The sequence below is a fragment of the Talpa europaea genome, assembly GCF_964194135.1.
Source record: "Talpa europaea genome assembly, chromosome: 6".
In the NCBI taxonomy this organism is placed as follows: Eukaryota; Metazoa; Chordata; class Mammalia; order Eulipotyphla; family Talpidae; genus Talpa; species Talpa europaea.
Window position 1 is genome coordinate 26,137,047 of NC_140072.1, and position 20,467 is coordinate 26,157,513.

Consider the following 20,467-nt stretch of genomic DNA (forward strand, 5'->3'; position numbering starts at 1 on the left):
AACATATATACAAAATCCTACTCCCAGAAATCATATCAAGTCTTAAAGTATTATTGTTAAAAACAGTAGGTTTTTTTTTAAAAATCTGATCGTTTCTTCTACACTACTGATTAATCTTTCAAAAACAGTTTAATAAGACAGAGTTAGTTAAAAGTGTTACTATGCATTTCAACTTATCCCTTAATCTTTTGTCTTCCAACTAAAAGAATAATAAATTTTACAAAAGTAGAAAAATGTTATAGCTGATTTTTTTTAATGAATCAGCAAGATACAGAGATCACCAATTTTTTAATGAACAGAGTTTAACTGGCTAAGAACATTTTCTTTAGGTGATAATAGTTTTAATAAAAACAACAGTAAAGCTAGCTTTATACCCCAGCAATTTTAAACCTTTCCCAACAAATCAAAATTTCAATTAAAATATAGCAATATTCACTTATCTTTCCCTTTTACAGTTTTATATTTTACCAATACCATATTACCAAATTTGCTTAAAGATTAAAATACTTCTGAAATAATTTCCCTTACTAAGAAAATAATTCAAAAACAGAAAAGTGAATTATGTTCTAGGCTTACAGGATTTACAAATGTGTTTGCTTAAACTTAAGCTTATATAGCTCCATACCTGGCACCTTCAATATCGCCTACATTACAATAAGCAGCAATCAGCCTCTGGTATGTCACCTGTCAATGAAATGGGCCAATTAGTTTTTTTTAAATAATATTTTTTCTGGGTTAAAAAAAATGGATATGGACAATAAACATTAACAATAGCAACTACCTACTCGATTTGGTTGAATGTTTGCTGACTCCATTTGTGCCAAGAAGTCAGTTGGCGAGAACTTATGTTCATTTTGAAGATAGACTTTAAGTAAAGCATTATAGTGACTTACATCATATACAGTACCTAGAAATGAAATTTAAATCAATTTTTAGAAAAATAGCAAAATCATTCTTTATCACAAAATATATGCACATAAATTTAACAGAAAGGGTAAAATAATCACTTCAGCGTTTCAACACTTGCTTAGACCCATCTTTATAGAAATCCAATCAGAACAGAGCAAGCTAAGGATTTAAGACAGTAATTACTGAATTACCGTATATTTACATATAGCTGCCTATTCAGATATTAAGAAGTCTCTTACTTATGAAGCTTAGTATTCCCTCTCTATTTGAACATGTTGACAATGCCCCTATATTTTAAGTGACTGAAAGATTTTTCTGTATAAAGCAGTCCTTGCCACATTACAGACACACTAAGATAGATGCATTGACTATTGTCTTACACAGGTAGGACTGTGCTGCCAATTCTGCTTACTCACTAACCAAGTTACTCAGTCTGTTTAAAGGCTCCGTCTCCACTGAATTTCCAGTTGCTGAACACCATTTTCTGTTTGCTATTGTTAACTACTTGCATTCCTATTTCCTGTTTTCTGTCCATCTTGCTTAAGGCCACCTCAGTAGAGGTTATCACTTAATACTACTTTACCCATTCATGACATCATGGCAAGCTTTACTCTTATTCAATTCATGAAATTTCATATATTTATTCAACTCTCTTCAGTTGCCTAGAGTCAGTTTCAGATTTCAGATTCTAGGTGGCAGAGACCTGTTCTACTATATTAACAGTAGTTTTTATCTTAGTAGACTGTAGGATGTTTACTATGTTTCAGGCACTATATTAAGTGTTCTGCACATAGAGACTTAGTTACTCTTCAGAAGAACTTCGAGGAAGGTATTATTATTATTATTCCCATCCTACAGGCAAAGAAAATTGACTCTCCTCTTGCCCAAGTCACAGAACTAGTGACCATAGATTTGATCAGCAGGTGGTCTGCCTGAAAGCCCAGTCTCCTAACTAAAATAATGCTATAGAGAACCATGTGCAATTCAACATATGCAATATGATTGTGCAACAAGATTACTGAATAGTGTAAAAGAAAACAATGTTATGGATTCCAACCTCTAAAAAAATACAATATAGAGGAAAACCAATTATAATAGAAAGTAATATACATCTATCTATTGAGGTATTATGACTACAGTGTAAGGGCTTCTTGGTATTTTAAAAGATTACCTCTTATCAAGTATATTTTTAAAATTGCATCACTTAATGACAGAAATTTTTAGGTGTTTTGGGTTTTTTTTTAAAGATTTTATTTTTGCATAGAAGAACTGGGGTGCATGCCAGGGGTGCTGGGGCGAGGGGGTGAGATGATTCATCAGAGACAGAGTGGGGAGCAGAACAGGCAAATCTACTGAAATACACTGCTAAGGGGAGCAGTGGGCAAGACAGGAGAGGTCTGCGTGCCATATGTGGGTTAGCTCCCTAGCTGAGGATTGAACTCAGGCAGTTGTGGTGGGCCTTCAAGGTGGTAGTGCCTAGACTTTAGCCCTAGACCACCAGGGAGGCCCAGAAATTTTTAGTTTTTATAGTCAATTTTTAGCTCTACTTTTCTGCTGCTTTTTTAGACTTAGACAGCCCTTTTCTATATTGAAGTCCAACATTCAACCCTCTTTTAAACTTTCTAAAACCTAAAATTGTCAACAAAATTCATTCCAGAAAATTCAAAATTTTGAAGTAATTTATTTATTCAATCCTGTAATTGAATAAATAAAGGTGATCTTCAGTCCATTTTTTCCATATAGGCCCTACACATTTCTGGAAGGATATACTAAGAAATTTTACTTATTTGTACACAGAAAGTATGTTTGTATATGTACAGTAAGTACAGCACACTTGTTGAATTTTTTCATCCATTTTATTTCCTAACTAAGAAAAGTTATGAATTCTTGAACATTTAATATGTCCCACTACTTTACTATAAGCTGATTTCCTGGAAATTTTAAGGTAAAAAAATGAAATCACCTGAAAAAAACCAGGAATTTTTACTTTCGTTTCTCATTTCATTGCCATTACATGATATTAACCATTGGTTTTAGAGTTTAACATGTTAAAAAATCAAGCATCCTTCTATTTTTGATTGAGTTTTAAAATTAGGAACGAACATTGTATTTTATCACATGGTCTGAAATTACCTTTTTAAATAGATATAAAGTTCTTAGGTTCAAAATTAAAATAGCATCAAAAGGTATACAGTAAAAATAGTATCCAGTTTTGAAACATTCCAGAAATATTTTAACAGTTTATACATGTAAACATATATAATTTTCTTCAGAACAACATACTATTCACATTATTCTGTACTTTAATTTTCAATTATATTTTGAGAACACCTGCCATCAGTATATATAGAGTTCAAACCCTTCCATTTTTTTAAATAGTTGCACAGTATTTTAGTTCATGGAGAGATGTTTCATAACTTATTTATCCAATCCTTCAGTGAGGGACATCAGAGTTGGTTCCAATCTGTACTATGACAAATAAGTTGAGAGAATAGCCTTTTGCACACTGTAATATCAACCTCTGAATTCTAAAAAATGGAACTGCTTGACCAAATGGCCAAGGGCACATTTATAACTTTGACAGACCACATAAGCCTTTTCCCTTTTTTGCCGTAAAAATACTTGTAATGAAAAAAATCACTTTTTTCTTAATTCCCCTAGGTGTCACTATAATTCACCAAATAAATATTACCAAAAAATTATGAATCAAGTAGCCTTTACAAAATTGAATTACAGCATTTATGTAAAGAAACTCATTTATTTTATAAGAAAAACTACCTCTTGTATAGCTATTATATACTCAAGCAATCATACCCAATTTCTGAAGTTTGTCCCATATTCTATGCACAAATTCAGTTCTCTCTGATAGCTTTAGTTCAGGCAAAAGAGAACCACAGCTGCGCAGCAGAAGCAAGGCTTGATTACTACCTGGGCTACCTAGGAAAAAAGATTAATGGATAATATTTAACATTGCACCAACATCAAATAGATAGATATAAAAAAATTTTAGCTGAAATCTGTAAATATTCAAAAGTCTCCTTCCTCACTATATATATTATGATAGTATCCATACACTGGAAAAATCTTATCCCAGTCCACAAATTTTAATGTTGCTAAAAGTTGTTTTTAAAATTAGTCTGCTTCCTTAAATTAGGTAATCTGTAAGATGCCATAAAACATAAAAATAGAAAGAACCAAATTTATAAGCACTGCTTATAGTAATTCAAAGACTAAGCTCAGTATCTGATAAAAACAGTGCAAAAGAGTACAATTAAAACCTAAAAACAAATTGTTGGGCTTGCGAGTGCTAACCTTCCTGTCGCCTGCGACAAAAGCAATCTAAAAATGAGTGACATTGAGAAGGGCAAGATTTTTGTTCCGAAGTGTGTTCAGTGCCATACTGTGGAAAAGGGAGGCAAGCACAAAACTGGGCCAAATCTCCATGGACTCTTTGGGCGAAAGACAGGCCAGGCCCCTGAATTTTCTTACACAGATGCCAACAAGAACAAAGGCATCAATCACCTGGAAAGAGGACACACTGATGGAGTATTTGGGAAATCCCAAGAAGTACATCCCTAGAACAAAAATGATCTTTGCTGGCATTAAGAAGTCAGAAAGGGCAGAGTTGACAGCTTATCTCAAGAAAGCTACTAATGAGTAATAGTTGGCACTGCCTTATTACAAAGTAGAAATGTCTCATGACTTTTTTGTGTGTACCATATTTAAATTGATCTCATACACCAGAATTCAGATCATGAATGGCTGATAGAATATTTTTCTTGTTTGACAGTCCTGATTTAAATAAGATTGACTTTTGGTTAAATGAACATGATTGGTGTTTTGAATTTTGATAGCAGTTACAGTTCGTCAATGGAGTGATTGTTTCCCCTTCTAAAAATCTAATTGTACTTGATTAGTGATCGACTTTTAAGTGAGATGGTGAATGCCATCTCCAAATCTGTAGGAAATTGGTTTTATATTTAGATTTTATATAGTTGATTATATTAATATATTTAAATACTGAGAAATTCCCTTTGCTTCTCACATACAGACCAAGACTCATCTGTGCTTCAAGTTGTGTTATTAGCCTAGTAAAGGCAATGGCAAAAGATAAGCTGGCAGTGCCCAAATGGTGCCCAAAAGATAAAATTATCTTTTTGGTCTTAACATGCCAATTTGATTAAAATTTCTTGTACCTAAAATGTTGCCTTTTATTTAATGAAAGGCATTTTAGTTTGTTAATATCAAAAAAAAAGAAAAAGAAAAAGAAAATGCTTCTCACATAGGTGATCTGTAAGTTCAGATACTTCTAAACTCATGGTTGAAAAGAGATAGTAGACTTTTGAATTCTTTACTAAGATACAGTTCAGGATTGTCTCTTAAATAGCCATTCAAAAGTAGATATACTTGTAGCACTACCATGTATGTGTGATTGGTAATGGTGCTTTTGCCAGCTCATTAACATAGATGTACCATGAGCACAAATGTGTAAGTCATGTGACCATAAGGCTTACGATAATTAAAACAATCACAGATCATGAAAAAAAAAAAAACCCTAAAAACAGGAAATACAAGCTTTTAATTAAACATAAAACATCAACTTCCCTCTCCCTTACCCATCACTTTTATCTGCATGTCCTAGAATGCCATCTTTAAAACAAAATAAAAAATGAACTACTTATTATGATTGTATTTATGTGAAGTATCCAGGATATGTAAATCTGAGGACAGAAGTATACTAGCAGTTACATAGGTCTGGAAGGGATGTGGCTAGGGGACCAATGGCTATGGATGAAGTGGTTTCTTTCTTTTTGGGGTATGACAATATGTTTAAATTGATTGTGGTGATAGTGGTATAACACCAAATAAATGAAGAAATTAATAAAGCAGTCTTTAAATGCACAGAATTATAACTGACATTTCTTTGGTATCCCCCCTCATTAAATTCTATAGTTTCTTAATGTGACTGAGACCCACAGATGGTCTTTGGGAAGCTGGTAAATACCCTAAAACTACATGTGAAATTCTGTATGTTTACATGTGGGCTAGGGGGTGGGGAGGAGGCAAAAGTAAGGAGGGGAAAGAGGAGAGCAGAGGACCTACAAGCTTTCATCAGATTCTCAAAGCTGCATAAACAACTCAAATAGATTTTAGTAGTTGAGTGAAAATAAAAGGGAAATGACTTTGAAATCAACATCTAAAACAAAATGTTTTAGTTACTCAAAACTCTGCCCTGGTGAATTGGGCAGTCAGAAAGATCATAATCATAACATAAAGTCATGATGAGCAATAGAAATAATGAAAAATAGCAAAAGTAGCAACATACTTTATGAACTTGCTCCCAAATAAGACCTTATTTTAAAATTCAATTTTTTGAAGAGAAAATTTTGGAATACCTGAGTTGCAGGTGTTATTAAAGACTTTTTGTAGAAGAGTCTTTGGGATGCGACCAGTTCTTCGGACAGAATTATCAAGTCTCATTACAGCCCAATCAAATTGACTTGCATTCCTTCTATGAGAAGTGTGCTCGTCTTGAAGATAATTCTTTTTTTCAGCAGCAATGGCATAGAGCCTGGCTTGGCTCTGTAGCCCTCTACAAAATGAAACACAATTAGTAATAAAACATGTCAATTACTATCCATATAGGTCATCTTTCTGAGCAAAATACAATATATACAAGTTTTTATTAGTTAATAAATAACTTAATTTCACAATGCAAAAAAGTTCAAAGTATGAACTAGTAGGAAAGAAAGTTTTGATATCTGCTTTAACTGAAATCCCAAGTGCACACACAAACTATTTGCAAAGAAAATCTCTTGAGTAATAATAGCTTGACAGTGTCTCAATAACCTACATGGACTCATTTCAAACCAAGACAACATGCTATGCTTTGAGTGTTTTCAAAATTTCTCTTAAAACAAGGTTAACAAAGGAATTTGAAGCATTTTGTGCTACAAAGCTCTTCTTGAGATTATCTAAAGTCTATTAAAAAGTCTTAATAACTACCTTCAAATGTTTTCTAGGTATAACTTTGTTATGAATTTAGAAGAACAATGTCCAGGTTAAAATTATGCAGTTTTTTAAAGGGTAATTAAGGACAAAAGAATTTCTAAATAAATTTGATACATTTTAAAGTGATGTTTCAGCCCTCAATTCATAGTTGCTTTCTATCTGTCAAAATGCTAGTTATACACTTCTCTATTTTAATAACCCAAACATCAAAAGTAAAACTATATGTCTGGTGTTAAAAACCTTTAATTTCCAGATAGTCAACAAGTTTATAAATTAGGTAAGATTAGCATTCATTTCTTTAGAAAGTGCAAACAATCTTTAAACCATTCAACACTTTAATATAACACTCAATCCAAATGCTCTAAAACAACAACCCAGAAGTGTTCCATGCTGTGGAAATGCAGGCTCTTCAAATTTACAAACATCAGATTTAAAGATAATTCTTATATATGAAGGAAATCCTATCATAAATCTTTGAATTGGATTTATATTTTCTTTCCACTCAAATATCACTTTTAACCCACAAAATTTCTTATTTGCAAAGATTTACACTGACTTCAAAATATCTTAAACTTTCCAACAGCAGCCAGTAAGTATAACTAAATAATATATACAACATACGTAGTAATACCAAACAAATATTACATAGTAGTGAATTTAAAAATAGAGCAACTTGGGCCTCCCGGTGGCGCAGCGGTTGAGCGCTGGGTTGCGAAGCTGCCCGCAGCCTCTGCAGCGCCGGTTCGATCCCCGGCTGCTCCCCGGCCACTGCAGGAGGGTCCCACATGGCGCGCAGACCTCTCCTGCCGCCCGCTGCTCCCCTCAGCAGTATACTTCAGTCCTTCTGCCTGCTCTGCTCCCCGTTCTGGCTCTGGTGAATTCTCTCACCCTCCCGCGCTTCTGACTGTACCCAGTGCATGTATAAACAAAACAAACAAACAAATAAATAAATAAAACATGCCTCTAAAAAAAAAAAAAAAAAATAGAGCAACTATTTGGTTCCCGTGCTATGTTATTAATCTAGAAAACCAGTTAGAAACGTAATGATGAAGTATGTGATGCTGCATTAAAGAAAGCTAAACCAGCAGTTTCACCTATTTCACCAGTAAAATAGATAGGAATTGATACTAGACTAAAATTCTTACACTGTAATCTGGGACAAATAACAGCTCTGATCATCAATGATTTTACCTATATCAATAGGCTGGAAAATAATGGGGATATTTATTAAATAAAAAAAAGTCATCTTTGTAAACCTAATGATGGCTAACTTATTAAAGTTCATTAAAGGAACTGAATTAATTAAATGCCAGATTAGTTCCTATAAACCATGAAGATACACTCTAGACATATTTATCCCTTAATTTCAAATGGTTTTCTCTGACCATTTATCTGGCTACTGGATCAGTCGTTACTAAACTGTACCCCTCTGTTAGTGAGGTAAACACTAAATAGCATTATTTTAAGTCACCTAGAATACATCCCACCAGCACTGAGAGTTCCTGTTTCTCTACATCCTCACCAGCATTGGGTGCTGTCACTGTTCTGGATTTTAGCTATTCTAGCAGGCAAGTAGTGGTACCTAATTGTTTTGATTTGTAATTCTTTAGTGTCACATGACATTGAGAATCTTTTCATACGCCTATAAGTATGTTTTCATTCATGAATTGTTCAGATCTTCTGCCCATTCTTCAATTGGGTCATTAAGTTTTCTCATTGTTGAGTTTTAATAGTTTTTTGTTTTAGACAGTCTCAGTGTTTGTTTTTTCAAGTAAACTTATTGAAATATTATTCCTTTTTTAGTTCAAGTGTACACGAAACTAGTAAGATAAAAAAAAAATTCTCTCATCCCTAGGCTTTTCTTCATTACTATTATGAGCCAAATCACTGTAGAGTTATCAGTTTAAGGATACATATATTTGGATAATATAATTAGTAATTAATGTTTATTATGCATTTAATAATACATGCTAGGTAATAGAAAAGTTTGACTATAATCTTCACTTTACAGATAAGAAAACTGAAGCAACTTGTCCAAAGTCACAGTAGAAGCTTGTCAGTGACAGGATGACAGAGCCAGGATTTGTACTCAGGTAATCAATCTCATCCTGAAATGAGTTCAACATGGCAGTAATTAAGTAAACAAATATGACTGTAATAGGAGGTTCACACTAAAATTAAAAGCAGGTAGGAAAGGTGAGATTTAGATACCAAAAAGCTTCCAAGGGCCATTAAATAAGGGATTTGGACTTTATGACAAGTTTGTAATATAAGACTGATTTCCATAAAGCTGTTTCCTGAGCTTATTTGGCTAAACCACTCTAGGCAATTGGGACCTCAAATTTATCTATTATATTTTTACCAATCCCTTACTTGATTTTTCGTTAGTCTACTGATATGGTCACTTATATCAACTGATTTTGAAATGCTGAGTTAGCCTTCCATACCTGGAATAAACTTAATTTTGTCAAGGTATTAAATTCTTTTTGTATAATTTACATATATATACTGATTTCACTTAAGTTTTACTAAACATGTTAAAAATTCAGAAAGATAATGACACACTCTAAGTTACTCTTACTCCTTTTAAATTTCTCCATTGCTACCAACTATACCATTACTATTGTTCTCAAATTCAAAATCCTAGTGGAATTATTTTATTGCTCATTCCCTCTCATGCTTCACACCCCATCTGTAATGTTCTCAGATAACTTTATTTCGGAGTCCCTTGTTAAAACCAGAACACACGAATTTTTTGCAACAATTAATTAAATGTTTCTCAGGCTTCAGATTTTCTTCATACTGCTATCACATCAGCCTCTGAACTATCATTAAATCATTCCTTCTTTAGAATTCTGTAACTTTACATTTATTACAATCAACATAAGCACTTTCATAATTAATTACAAAATATTGAGCTATATAATAAGGCACTGAGTTAGGATCAACTATACCCCCACCCCCACCATTTACCTAGTCAGTAAATCTGCAATCAATTAAACTTAAAAGAAAAATTCAATTGTGATAAATACTATGAAAGAAATAAACAGGGACTCTGATTAAAAAAATAATAACATAGTTCTGGGCCTCCCCTGGTGGCGCAGCGGTTGAGCGCTGGGCTGCAAAGCTGCCCACAGCCTCTGCAGTGCCGGGTAGATCCCTGGCCGCCAGTGAGGGTCCCCACATGGCGCACAGACCTCTCCTGCCACCCGCTGCTCCCCTCAGCAGTGTACGTGGGTCCTTCTGCCTGTTCTGTTCCCCACTCTGGCTCTGGTGAATTCTCTCACCCTCCCGCGCTTCTGACTGTACCAGTGCTTGTATAAATAAATAAATAAATCTTTAAAAAAAAAATAACAACATAGTTCTACTTTGGATAGCAGGTCCAAGTAAGATGACAAGATGATATTAAACTTTTTTAGCTAAGGATAAAAAGGAGCAGTCATACAGTAGCAGGGGATTAGTATTCCACATAAGGTAGAATAGTCAATAGGTCAAGAGAGTGAGTAGCAGATGGTATCCGGCTGAGACTAGAGAAGAAGATTTAGCTAGATCCTGATGGACTCTGAAGGTAAGCAGTTTGGATTTTATTATAGGTACAGATTTTATCCCAGGTACAGAACTTTATCAGTTGTGTTTATAAGGAGTTATGGTGTGACTGATTTCTATTTTACAAAAGATCAGTCTAGCTGAGGGGTAGAGAATAAATTAGAGGGCAGAGAGTTGACCTGAGTGGGTAATAAAGATGGAGAAAAAATTTCATCACCAGAGCCCCCACTGATTTAATTGCAAATTTCAGGCAAAAAGTCTCATCAGTACAATTCTCACTTCCATGTAAGGAAGAAAATCTCATGTAAAAGCCCTAGAGAAGCTTACTTAATTCTCTGTACCTATGTTCCTCCCTATAATGTATCATTCTCATAAAACATCTGATAAGCATAATCTTAGAGACAAAAACAGGATGATCCATGACAAGGTAGAAACACAGAAACTTAAGAGCACTGGCTTGGGTCCCACAACCTGTCTGAGTTAAGATGAGCGATTATGGCCAAATTACTGCAACTCTCTCTAAACCTGTAAAATTTGGGAGATAACAGTATTTACTGCACGAAGATATCATAAAAATTAACCAAGATAATTCAGTTTTGACCAGGAAAAAGACTAATTAATACAAAGTAAAAATCAAAATCAACAAGCAAACATAAACCAGAGACACACTGGGGGCAGGGCGGGGGGAAGAAAGGAAGGATTAGGGTCAAAATAAGGGGGGGGTGCAATTGTATGGGGAATATAACCAAAATGAAAATGCATACATTGTGCAAAAATGAAAAATGACATAAGAATTATATAAAATAAAATATTAAAGAAAAAGATAATTCAGTTTTTCCAAAATAACTCACAAATGCTAAGCAAGATGACTTTATATTAGCATTTAAAGACAGATTTTCCATTCTAGTATTTTATTTAATTGTTTAAATAACTATCACATCAAGATCAATTTTATGAGCAGTCTAGCTTAAAGCAAAATTAAGTTGTAAAAAAAAAATGCATGAATTTAATAAATATCCAAAGTTTGGACACACTGAAAGTGTACATAAAGGATACAGCAAATCAAAGTAATACTATTAACTATGTATTTTTTTAAAGATTTATTTATTTATGCATACAAGAGCTGGGGGACAGGCCAGAGATGCAGGGGTTGAGAGGACTCACCAGAGACAGAGTGGGGAACAGAACAGGCAGACTGACTGAAATATGCTGCTGGGGAAGCAGCAGGTGAGACAGAAGAGGTCTGCTTAGCCATGTAGGTTGCTCCCTGGCTGGCTGGGGATGGAACTCTTGCTGCAGAGGCTGTGGATTGCTTCATAGTGCTGTGCTTACCCCCTTGCGCTATCAGGGAGGTCCAATAATATTAACTATGTATTTACTAGCATTTTTCTTCTTTGAAAATATATTAACAGAAATCACAAGAGTTATATTAAAAGGACTTTTCAAATCTAACCTATGCTATTTAATAGTTATGTGACAATGGGAAAGATACTTGATCATTCAAAGCATTAGTTCCTTCCTCTGATACCTACCTACCTTGCAAAGATCACATGAAACAAATAGACTCCTAGCAAAACAGCACTCAATAAATAGTTATTGTAGGAGATGCCCAATAAATATTTGATTGTTTAAAATCTTTTGTAAAGTTAAATCACACTGAATTTCCTTCCTGAACTATTTTGCAAGACTTTGATGCTCCAAAAAGTCTTTCTAACTAAGTTCTTTCCCAAATTTAACTTCATCTATCTGGACAGCATTCTAGACTAAAAGGTCACTTCCATCCTTTCTGCACACAAGTTTCCTGGTTTGAAACACTTCTCCAGCTCTTTCCACTTATCCAGATATCTCTTCCATGACAGGAAGTGATGGAGGCAGTTAACTAGGTTTGGACCATGATGGGATATGGAGCAAGATACTCTTCAGAATCTATAAAACGGGAGTGGGATGAATTAGATCATTCTAAAGATCCCTTTGAGATTTTACATTCTCAGAACTTAAGTGTTTACTTACTTGTAATATCCTAAATTCATCATGTCTCTTGCAGGCATAAAAACAATTTATGCCTGCAAGTAATCCTTTCAGCACCTACAACACAACATATTCAAAACACTTCACACCTGGAAATCAAGTATACGCAGGTGAATACCCTTCTACTGCTCAGCATTCTAACTTGTAGTGTCAACCCACAGAAGATAAAATGTATGCATGTTGCCTTCACAAAAACACATTTGAAAATGGTTAAGATTCTACTGTTTATCCTAATCTCAAAATATAGTCTTCCTGGCTATTTTGCCCATGACCAGTCAGTCTTTCTCTCTCCTTCCTATAGTCTACGTAAACTTTGTCAAGACCTATACTTCCCAAAACTTTCCAAGGCTTCCCATCATCAAACAACCAACATTCTCATCAAGCTTATGGGATCAAGGAATCAATGCTTTGCAGTATCAGCTTCCACTGCATCCCACCCCACATAGCTAGAGAGGATGAAAGCATAGCGTCCAAGTCCCTTCATCCTCTTCTCTACCCTCAGCACACTGACTACTCACTCATGTCCTCTTACACTCAAGGGACGCCTACCAAAAAAATGTGACTGCTTTTTTTTTCTCAGCTACTACATTATCTTCGCCTCCTAGGACAGCACATATAAAAAAGTTATACATAGGCACATGCCTGTCATAGTCTTTCATGACTGATAAACACACAGGGAGCAGAGGCTAAGTCACAACTGACAACCCAAAGGATCCAAACAGACTTAGTATTTGTTGAAAAGATAATTTTAATGAGAGGTAAACAAGGGAAAGTTTTTTTCCTTCCACATTTAAGAAGTTATATCATTCTGTTCATAAAGCCTAAGTCATCATCAACCTAGATCTACTTCCAAACTGATTTAGCTCAAAGTTTATCTTTCCTCTGAATCACACAAGTATTATTCACAAGAAATAAACTTTCACAAGAAACAAACTCTCACAAGAAAGAAATAAGCAGCTTTGATAGAGAAGTGTGAGAAAAGAGTATGTGAGAAAGCACAGAGGATAGAAGAGATGGTTTTAAAGAAAACATTCGTTACCAAAAAAAGAGGCATGGAGCTATAGCCCTAAACACACAGTGTTGGAAACCAACATTACATCACTAACATATTTTTTTTTAAATTAAAAAGTTTTTAAGTGCTGAAATGGAAAATGAAGAGCAAGACCAAAGAATATAGAAGAAAAGTGTATATAGTTTTTTGGTGCTTCAATTTTGAAAACAAATGAATAAACTGGTAATTTCACCCAATCAGTCATCTGAACTTCTTGGGAAATTCCTAGGAATCAAGATCAGGTTGGATTTGTGAAATTCACTGCACTAGATGATTGAGTTAAATGCCTTTATAACATCTCTGCATCTTGTAATATTCCTTCTTCAATGTTTAAGATTTTCATTAACTCGGTCAACAAACATTTGTGCCACAAAGTCAGACATCAAGAGAAACAAAAGGAAGTAAGACAAAGTTCCTGCTTTCGAGGAACTTACAGCCAGGTCTAGGCGAGCACATGTGAGCATGCAGTGAGTGATTCAGTGATTCAGCATCTGAGAGAAAACACAAGAAAGGAGCAGTCAGATAAGACTTTGAAGAGAAGGGAACACTTGAGTAGAAGGGAAGGGACCCATAGAGTGAATATCACATTCACATGTAAGATGTGCAGCATGGCCCACCAGAACCTTGCTGGTCCCTAGACCACAGTCTCTTTTCTTATATGGGGGTCTATTAGAAATGCAGAATTTCAGCACCCTGTCTAGACCTACAAAATCTAAATCTGCATTTAGTAAGATCCCCAGGGAATTCTTTTTTTTTAAGATTTATTTATTTATTTGTTTGTTTGTTTGTTTGTTTATACAAGCACTGGGTGCAGTCAGAGGTGCCGGAGAGTGAGAGAATTCACCAGAGCCAGAGCGGAGAGTAGAACAGGCAGAGTGACGAAGTACACTGCTCAGGGGAGCAGCGGGCAGCAGGAGAGGTCTGCGCGCCATGTGGGACCCTCGCCTGGTGGCTGGGGATCGAACCGGCACTGCAGAGGCTACAGGCAGCTTCACAACCCAGCGCTCAACCGCTGCACCACCAGGGAGGCGCTCCCAGGGAATTCTTATGTGCATAGTTTCCTCCTGTAGAATATGTCCAAGTAGTAGTTTGGTATGGATAGAATATAGAACGTCATGGAAGGAACTCAAGAAATGAAGGCTGAGAGGCATCCCTGTAGTTAATCAGTGGAGAAATCATGTCATCAGATAAGTAGTCAGGTAGGCCTGAGGGCCTGAAAATGGAAAAGGGAATGAAAAAAGTAGGAAAACAAAAAAAGGATCAAGAGGGAGAGGAACCCCCAATGACATGAGCATTTAAAAAGCAGCAAAAAAGCCAGTAAGAAAAATCCTAAGAGAATCAAGAAAGAGTGGCGTCACTGATGACAAGGCTCATGAAAGCAAAAATGGGAGACTGATCCTCTTTGGATGAGAGAATTATTGGTGATTTTTAGTTTATGGTTTTTACAACTGTATTTTGCTACTGTTCCTCAACACATGAGGCAAAACGTAACTCATGTCTTATAATTTTTTAAAAATACAGTAAGAAATTACTAAATAAGACACTGGCCTTTTCCAGTGGTGTGATTGCAGCCGGTGAAATGGTGAAGTGAGGATATGAAGGAGATGGGGGTACGGAAAGCAGAGCCTGGGGAGCAAATGAAATTAGTCCACAGTCCCAGGAAAGGTTTTGTTTTTCAGGTGGGAAAGCTCTAGACCTACTTACGAGCTGTGGAATGGGATTATATAGAAATAAGCAGCACACAGTGGTGAACAAATCTTTCTTGTTCTCATGTAATTCTCTTTCTATAAAGGAAACAGAACAGGTAAATTACAAGATAAGTGAAACATACCATGGATAAAATAGGGTGAGGTCTTTTTTTAGGCTGAGTGTTAAGGTAAAGCTTCTCTGAAGAAACAGCCTGAATACAAGAGATCAGCTTTTCAAAGATAAGGGGGAAAAGCCTCATAACCCCTCCTTCACAGATAATGAAACTGAAGATCAAAGAGGTTAAGTAAGAGTATACAGCACGGAAATGAAAGCCAGGCCTGATGAACACCCAGACCAATATCCTTTTGAACAGACTGTGTTCCCTCTTTAGTTTTTCTGAAATGCAACAGTAAAGGCAGCAATAACATCGCCCCTCTTCTGGCCTCAGAAGGGATGTTAAGGACAAGAAAAATAAAAGTAACTGGCATAATTTTCTCAACAGAAACTATAAAAGTCAGGAGATGTAATTCTGCAAAAACAGAGGCATATCTTCTGAAGGTTAAACTGTTCAGGTCTAGTAAGAAAAAACAGGCAGCCTCCAAATCACAAGTAGGTTACATTCCCAAGATTTATAACTAAGTCATTAAGAAATCACAAAATATTTCCCCCACAAAATTTTACACAGTCAGGTTTCCAGTCTGGTCCACAAAGGTTCATGCAGTCACGATTATTACTATATACAGACCCCACATTAACTTTTATATAGTTAATCTCGTGCAGTACTGCTAATAGCACTATCACTGATCTCATCTTTTAACTAAGGAAACTGAGACCTGGAAATGTTGAGTAACTTGTCCAATGGCATCATGCAAATAGGAGGCCTGCAGTACAATCCTGACCTTTTCCAGATTCTTGGTCCTTCTGAGTCTCCCCAAAAACCTTTACATATAAATACTAATCTTTCAAAGAGCAGCTTGTCCCCAATTCTAAAGCAGCATCTCAGGTTGTCAGATTACTACTCAAATGAACGTTTTCATTAACGTTCCTTATCCCCCCGCAGGTCTATACCAAATCCATGTCCCCATAAACCTGATGCATGGGGGCATTTACTCACACATTTGACACCCACTAAGACTTTAAGTTGCCTTTGCATCCCCAGGTCCCAATGGAGCGCCTTCGATTTGTTCAATCTATTCATTTATTGACACCCTGCTGGCAATCCCCAACCATACACCTTCCTTAACGATAGAGGACAACTCCAATCGAGAAAATGCAAAACGGATCCGAATTAAATGTGTAAGCTAGTCCTAGCTCACCCAACACTTCCAATCCATCCCGCCAACCCTAAACTTCTCAAGAGCTAAGTGCTAGATGGTTAATGTCACCACCAACGTTCGCACGTGGGACATCACCCAAGGCGGCTGACTCTAAGGAAAGGCGTGACAAATAGGGGGGTTCGAAGCCCCCTTCAGCTCCAAAGGTGCTCAGTACACAGAGGGCAGAAAGACCCAGTCCCGGGCGGCGAGGGCAAGCTCCACGCCGGAAGCAAGCCAGGCCCGAGGCCATGACCTTCCCAAGGCGACCAAGCCTGCCACCGAGCCCCGGGTGCAGGCGCACGGTCCGAGGCCCGGGGGTAGCTGGCGCTGCGGTGCAGAGCACCGCATGCAAAGGTCACCGCGGAGCCCGACCCCGGCGGGGCCGATGCCCACCCGGGACGCCCGCGCTGCAGGAGGACTGGGGCAGCGGCCGGCACTCACCCGGCTGCGGGCCCGGCGAGGGGCCGGCCCGGGACACCCGCGAGGAGGCGCAGGGAGAGCGGCAGGCGCGAGGGCGCCCCGGCACGGAGGAGCCAGCGGGCGGGTCTGAGCAGGGCTGCCATCGCTCCGCGTCCCGGTGCAGGAAGCACGCTCGGTGGAAGGACAGGGGGAGCACGTGACCGCCCGGCGCCCTGCGCGGGCGAGACCAACGGCCCGGCGCGCCCAGTGCAGGGGGAGGCAGGAGCCCCTGGAGGCCGACGGGCGGGGAGATTGGATATTCTGAGGACATGGGAGGCCCAGGAGATGTGTCCGTGGCCATATGCACTTGCTCTGTGATTTAGCCGACTTTCTTTTCCCGCCTTGTCGGTTTCGCCCCAGCGTGTGCGGTCGGTCCACCCTGCATTTTCCTGTTGGTAGAATCAGAAGAGGTCGACCCCGTCCGGGTTAGCGCACAGGCTTATGGGGGGCCAACTGGCAAAAATCCGTGCGACTCCCCCCCCCCCACAAAGCCGACTGTGACAGTCCCAGAGTGTGGCGCTGGGGCGTGCAGCTGCGCGCCGGAGCTGCTGCTGCTGGGCACGCGCTGGAGCTCCCCGTGTGCGGGAGGAAGACGTTGGGGACGTTTGCACTGTGCTGGGGGCCACCAGAGTTAGCTGTGGACGTGATCGGTTGCATTCGTCCCAGGGGACAGTGGAGAGGCATTCATAGTCCAGCCCTAAGTTCCTTAGCTGTGCCACACTTTATGGCAAATGTCGATTAATTGTAAAGGTGGGAACTAAGCTCGTTATCTTTCCCTCGGCCCCCACCCTGCCTCTTCCTGCAGTAGATGCACCAGATTTTGAGGTAAATGAATTATATGTTAAGAGGCTGGAGCCAGGGCCGCCCTGGTGGCACAAGGGGTTAGGCACAGCACTGTGAAGCTGTCTGCAGACTCTGCAGCGTGGATTCGATCCCCTGACCAGACAAGGAGAGACCCACACGGTGCGGCAGACCTCTCCTGCCACCCGCTGCTCCCCTCAGCAGTGTACTTCAGTCCCTCTGCCTGTTCTGCTCCCCACGCTGTCTCTGGTGAATCCTCTCACCCTCCCGCACCTCTGGCCTGTACCCTAGTTCTTGTATGCATTAATAAATACATCTTAAAAAAAAAAAAAAAAAGAGTATGGAGCCAAATCTGGTATAAAACAGGCTGCCCTTGCCCTCACAAACTGTAGAGTCTGGAAGGATTCTCTGTGACATGTGGGAAGCGGAAAACAGGCTTCAACTTGCTTCCACTACTTGTCTCCTACCCATTCCCAAATGAACACTCAGACGTTTGCCCTGGAAGCCTTCCCATGGCCCTTGCCGGTTTTGCTGGCTATCGCACTGGACATGGAGCTCCTTGAGAGCAAGGGCTGTGAGCTTTCTTGTAAATGAAGCATCCATCCAGTCCAGGCACACAGTTAAGTCACATTAAATGTTTACTGGATAAATGTATTTTCAGATCAACTAACTCATGTTGCCTTTGAGGAATGCAGAAAGTGAGGTTTAAAGAAATTGAGATTTAAAAAATTTAGTCTGGGTTATATTTCTAGGCATTAGAAATATGATTTATTTATTCACTCATTTAACACTTACTTCAGTGCCAAGTATGATTTGCGACCCTAGACAGACAAATCCAGACTCTGATTAAACTCTCCAAAGTTAAGTTTGTAAAGAGAGAGAAGAACTGTGATGTAAAATAAACCAGGGTAAAGGAACTGAGGATGTCATGTTTAGCCCCTTCATAGAACAGTAGGATGGATGATGTGATGGCAGGGAATGGAGGGATTTTGTGCCAAGAGGTCTAAGGAAGTTGGACACTTTATCTTGCAGGATATTTTAGGCCTGTAAGAACTTTGATTTTGATATTCAGAATAAGATTGGAAAGTTTGGTGTGTTGATTTATGAATCCATTGCATTTTTAAAGAATCACTCTCACTGCTGATTGGAGAGGTGATTTTAAGGGAATAAAGTTGAATAAAATTAAGGAGACAGGATGTTCTTACAATAATCCGACAGATAGTGGATTAGGGAGGTGGCATCTGAGATAATGAGAAAAGTTAAGTTCTCACTGTGTTTAAATAGCAGAACCAAGAGGATTTACTGATAGATTGGCTGTGTGGGGTAAGTTGAGGAAGACCAAAAAAAAATTTTTTTTTATAGTAAAGACAGTTTATTTTTTTTTATTTATTTTTATTTTTTTTATAATAATAAATTTTATTTTTATATTCCCCATACAATTGCAACCCCCCCATTCTGACCCCAATCCCTCTCCTCCCACCCCCCCACCCCCCAAAAAGTGCCTCTGGTTCATAGTTTTTTGTTGATTTTGATTTTCACTTTCTTATAGTTATTCATTTTCCTGGTCCCTTATTTAAGTTTTCTAGATTCCTGCTATGAGTGAGACCATCCGGTACTTTTCTTTTTCTTTTTGGCTTATTTCGCTGAGCATGATCCCTTCCAGCGCCATCCATGTTGCTGCAAATTGCATGTGTTTGTCTTTTTTGGATGCTGAGTAATATTCCATGGTGTATATGTACCACATCTTCTTGATCCAGTCATCTATTTTTGGGCATTTGGGCTGTTTCCAAAGCTTAGTTAGCTATTGTAAATAGTGCTGCTATAAACATAGGGGTGCAGGTGTTCTTTGGAATGGATGTTTCTGTGTCCTTTGGGTAAATACCTAGGAGTGGAATTGCTGGATCATATGGAAGCTCTATGTTTAGTAGGTTCAGAAATCTCCACACAGCTCTCCATAGTGGTTGGACCAGTTTGCACTCCCACCAACAGTGCAGAGGAGTTCCTTTTTCTCCACACCCTCGCCAACATTTGTTGTTGCTAGTTTTTTTAATATGTGCCATTCTCACTGGTGTAAGATGGTATCTTACACAGTTTTGATTTGCATTTCCCTGATTACAAGTGATGTTGAATATTTTTTCATATGCCTGTTGGCCTTGAAATTCTTGGGATACAAGGAACATACCTCAACATCATAAAGGCCATCTATGACAAGCCAACAGCCAGTATCATTCTCAATGGTGAAAAGCTGAAAGCAATTCCATTAAGATCTGGAACAAGACAAGCATGTCCACTCTCACCACTGCTTTTCAATGTAATACTGGAAGTCCTAGCCAGAGCAATAAGACAAGAGAAAGAAATACAAGGAATCCAAATAGGAAAAGAAGAAGTCAAACTATCACTATTTGCAGATGATATGATAATATACATAGAGAACCCCAAAAACTCCACAGAAAAACTAATTCAACTAATCAATCAGTTCAGTAAAGTGGCAGGATACAAAATCAACACGCAAAAGTCAGTAGCCTTCCTATACACAAACAATAAATCTGAAGAAGAAGAAATCAAAAAAACCATCCCTTTTATTATTGAAACAAAAAAAATCAAATATTTGGGAATAACTCTAACAAAAGAGGTAAAGGACCTATACAAAGAAAAC

The 20,467-nt window shown here is 37.9% G+C and overlaps 1 protein-coding gene and 1 pseudogene across 2 annotated transcripts in view; one reads left to right on the plus strand and one right to left on the minus strand.

Moving 5' to 3' along the window:
• Positions 1–17,114, minus strand: part of LRPPRC (leucine rich pentatricopeptide repeat containing) — a gene marked incomplete at both ends in the record, with an annotated part of 89,990 nt that extends 72,876 nt beyond the window's left edge. The window contains 5 exons of the mRNA XM_084234780.1: positions 626–684; positions 786–907; positions 3,724–3,846; positions 6,306–6,502; positions 16,993–17,114. Coding sequence (XP_084090906.1) covers positions 626–684; positions 786–907; positions 3,724–3,846; positions 6,306–6,502; positions 16,993–17,114 — 623 coding nt within the window. The remainder of the gene's footprint in view (positions 1–625; positions 685–785; positions 908–3,723; positions 3,847–6,305; positions 6,503–16,992) is intronic.
• Positions 4,255–4,570, plus strand: LOC311172007 (cytochrome c-like; annotated as a pseudogene). The gene has a single exon. The product of its transcript is annotated as a cytochrome c-like (transcript).
• Positions 17,115–20,467: the final 3,353 nt, after the last annotated feature.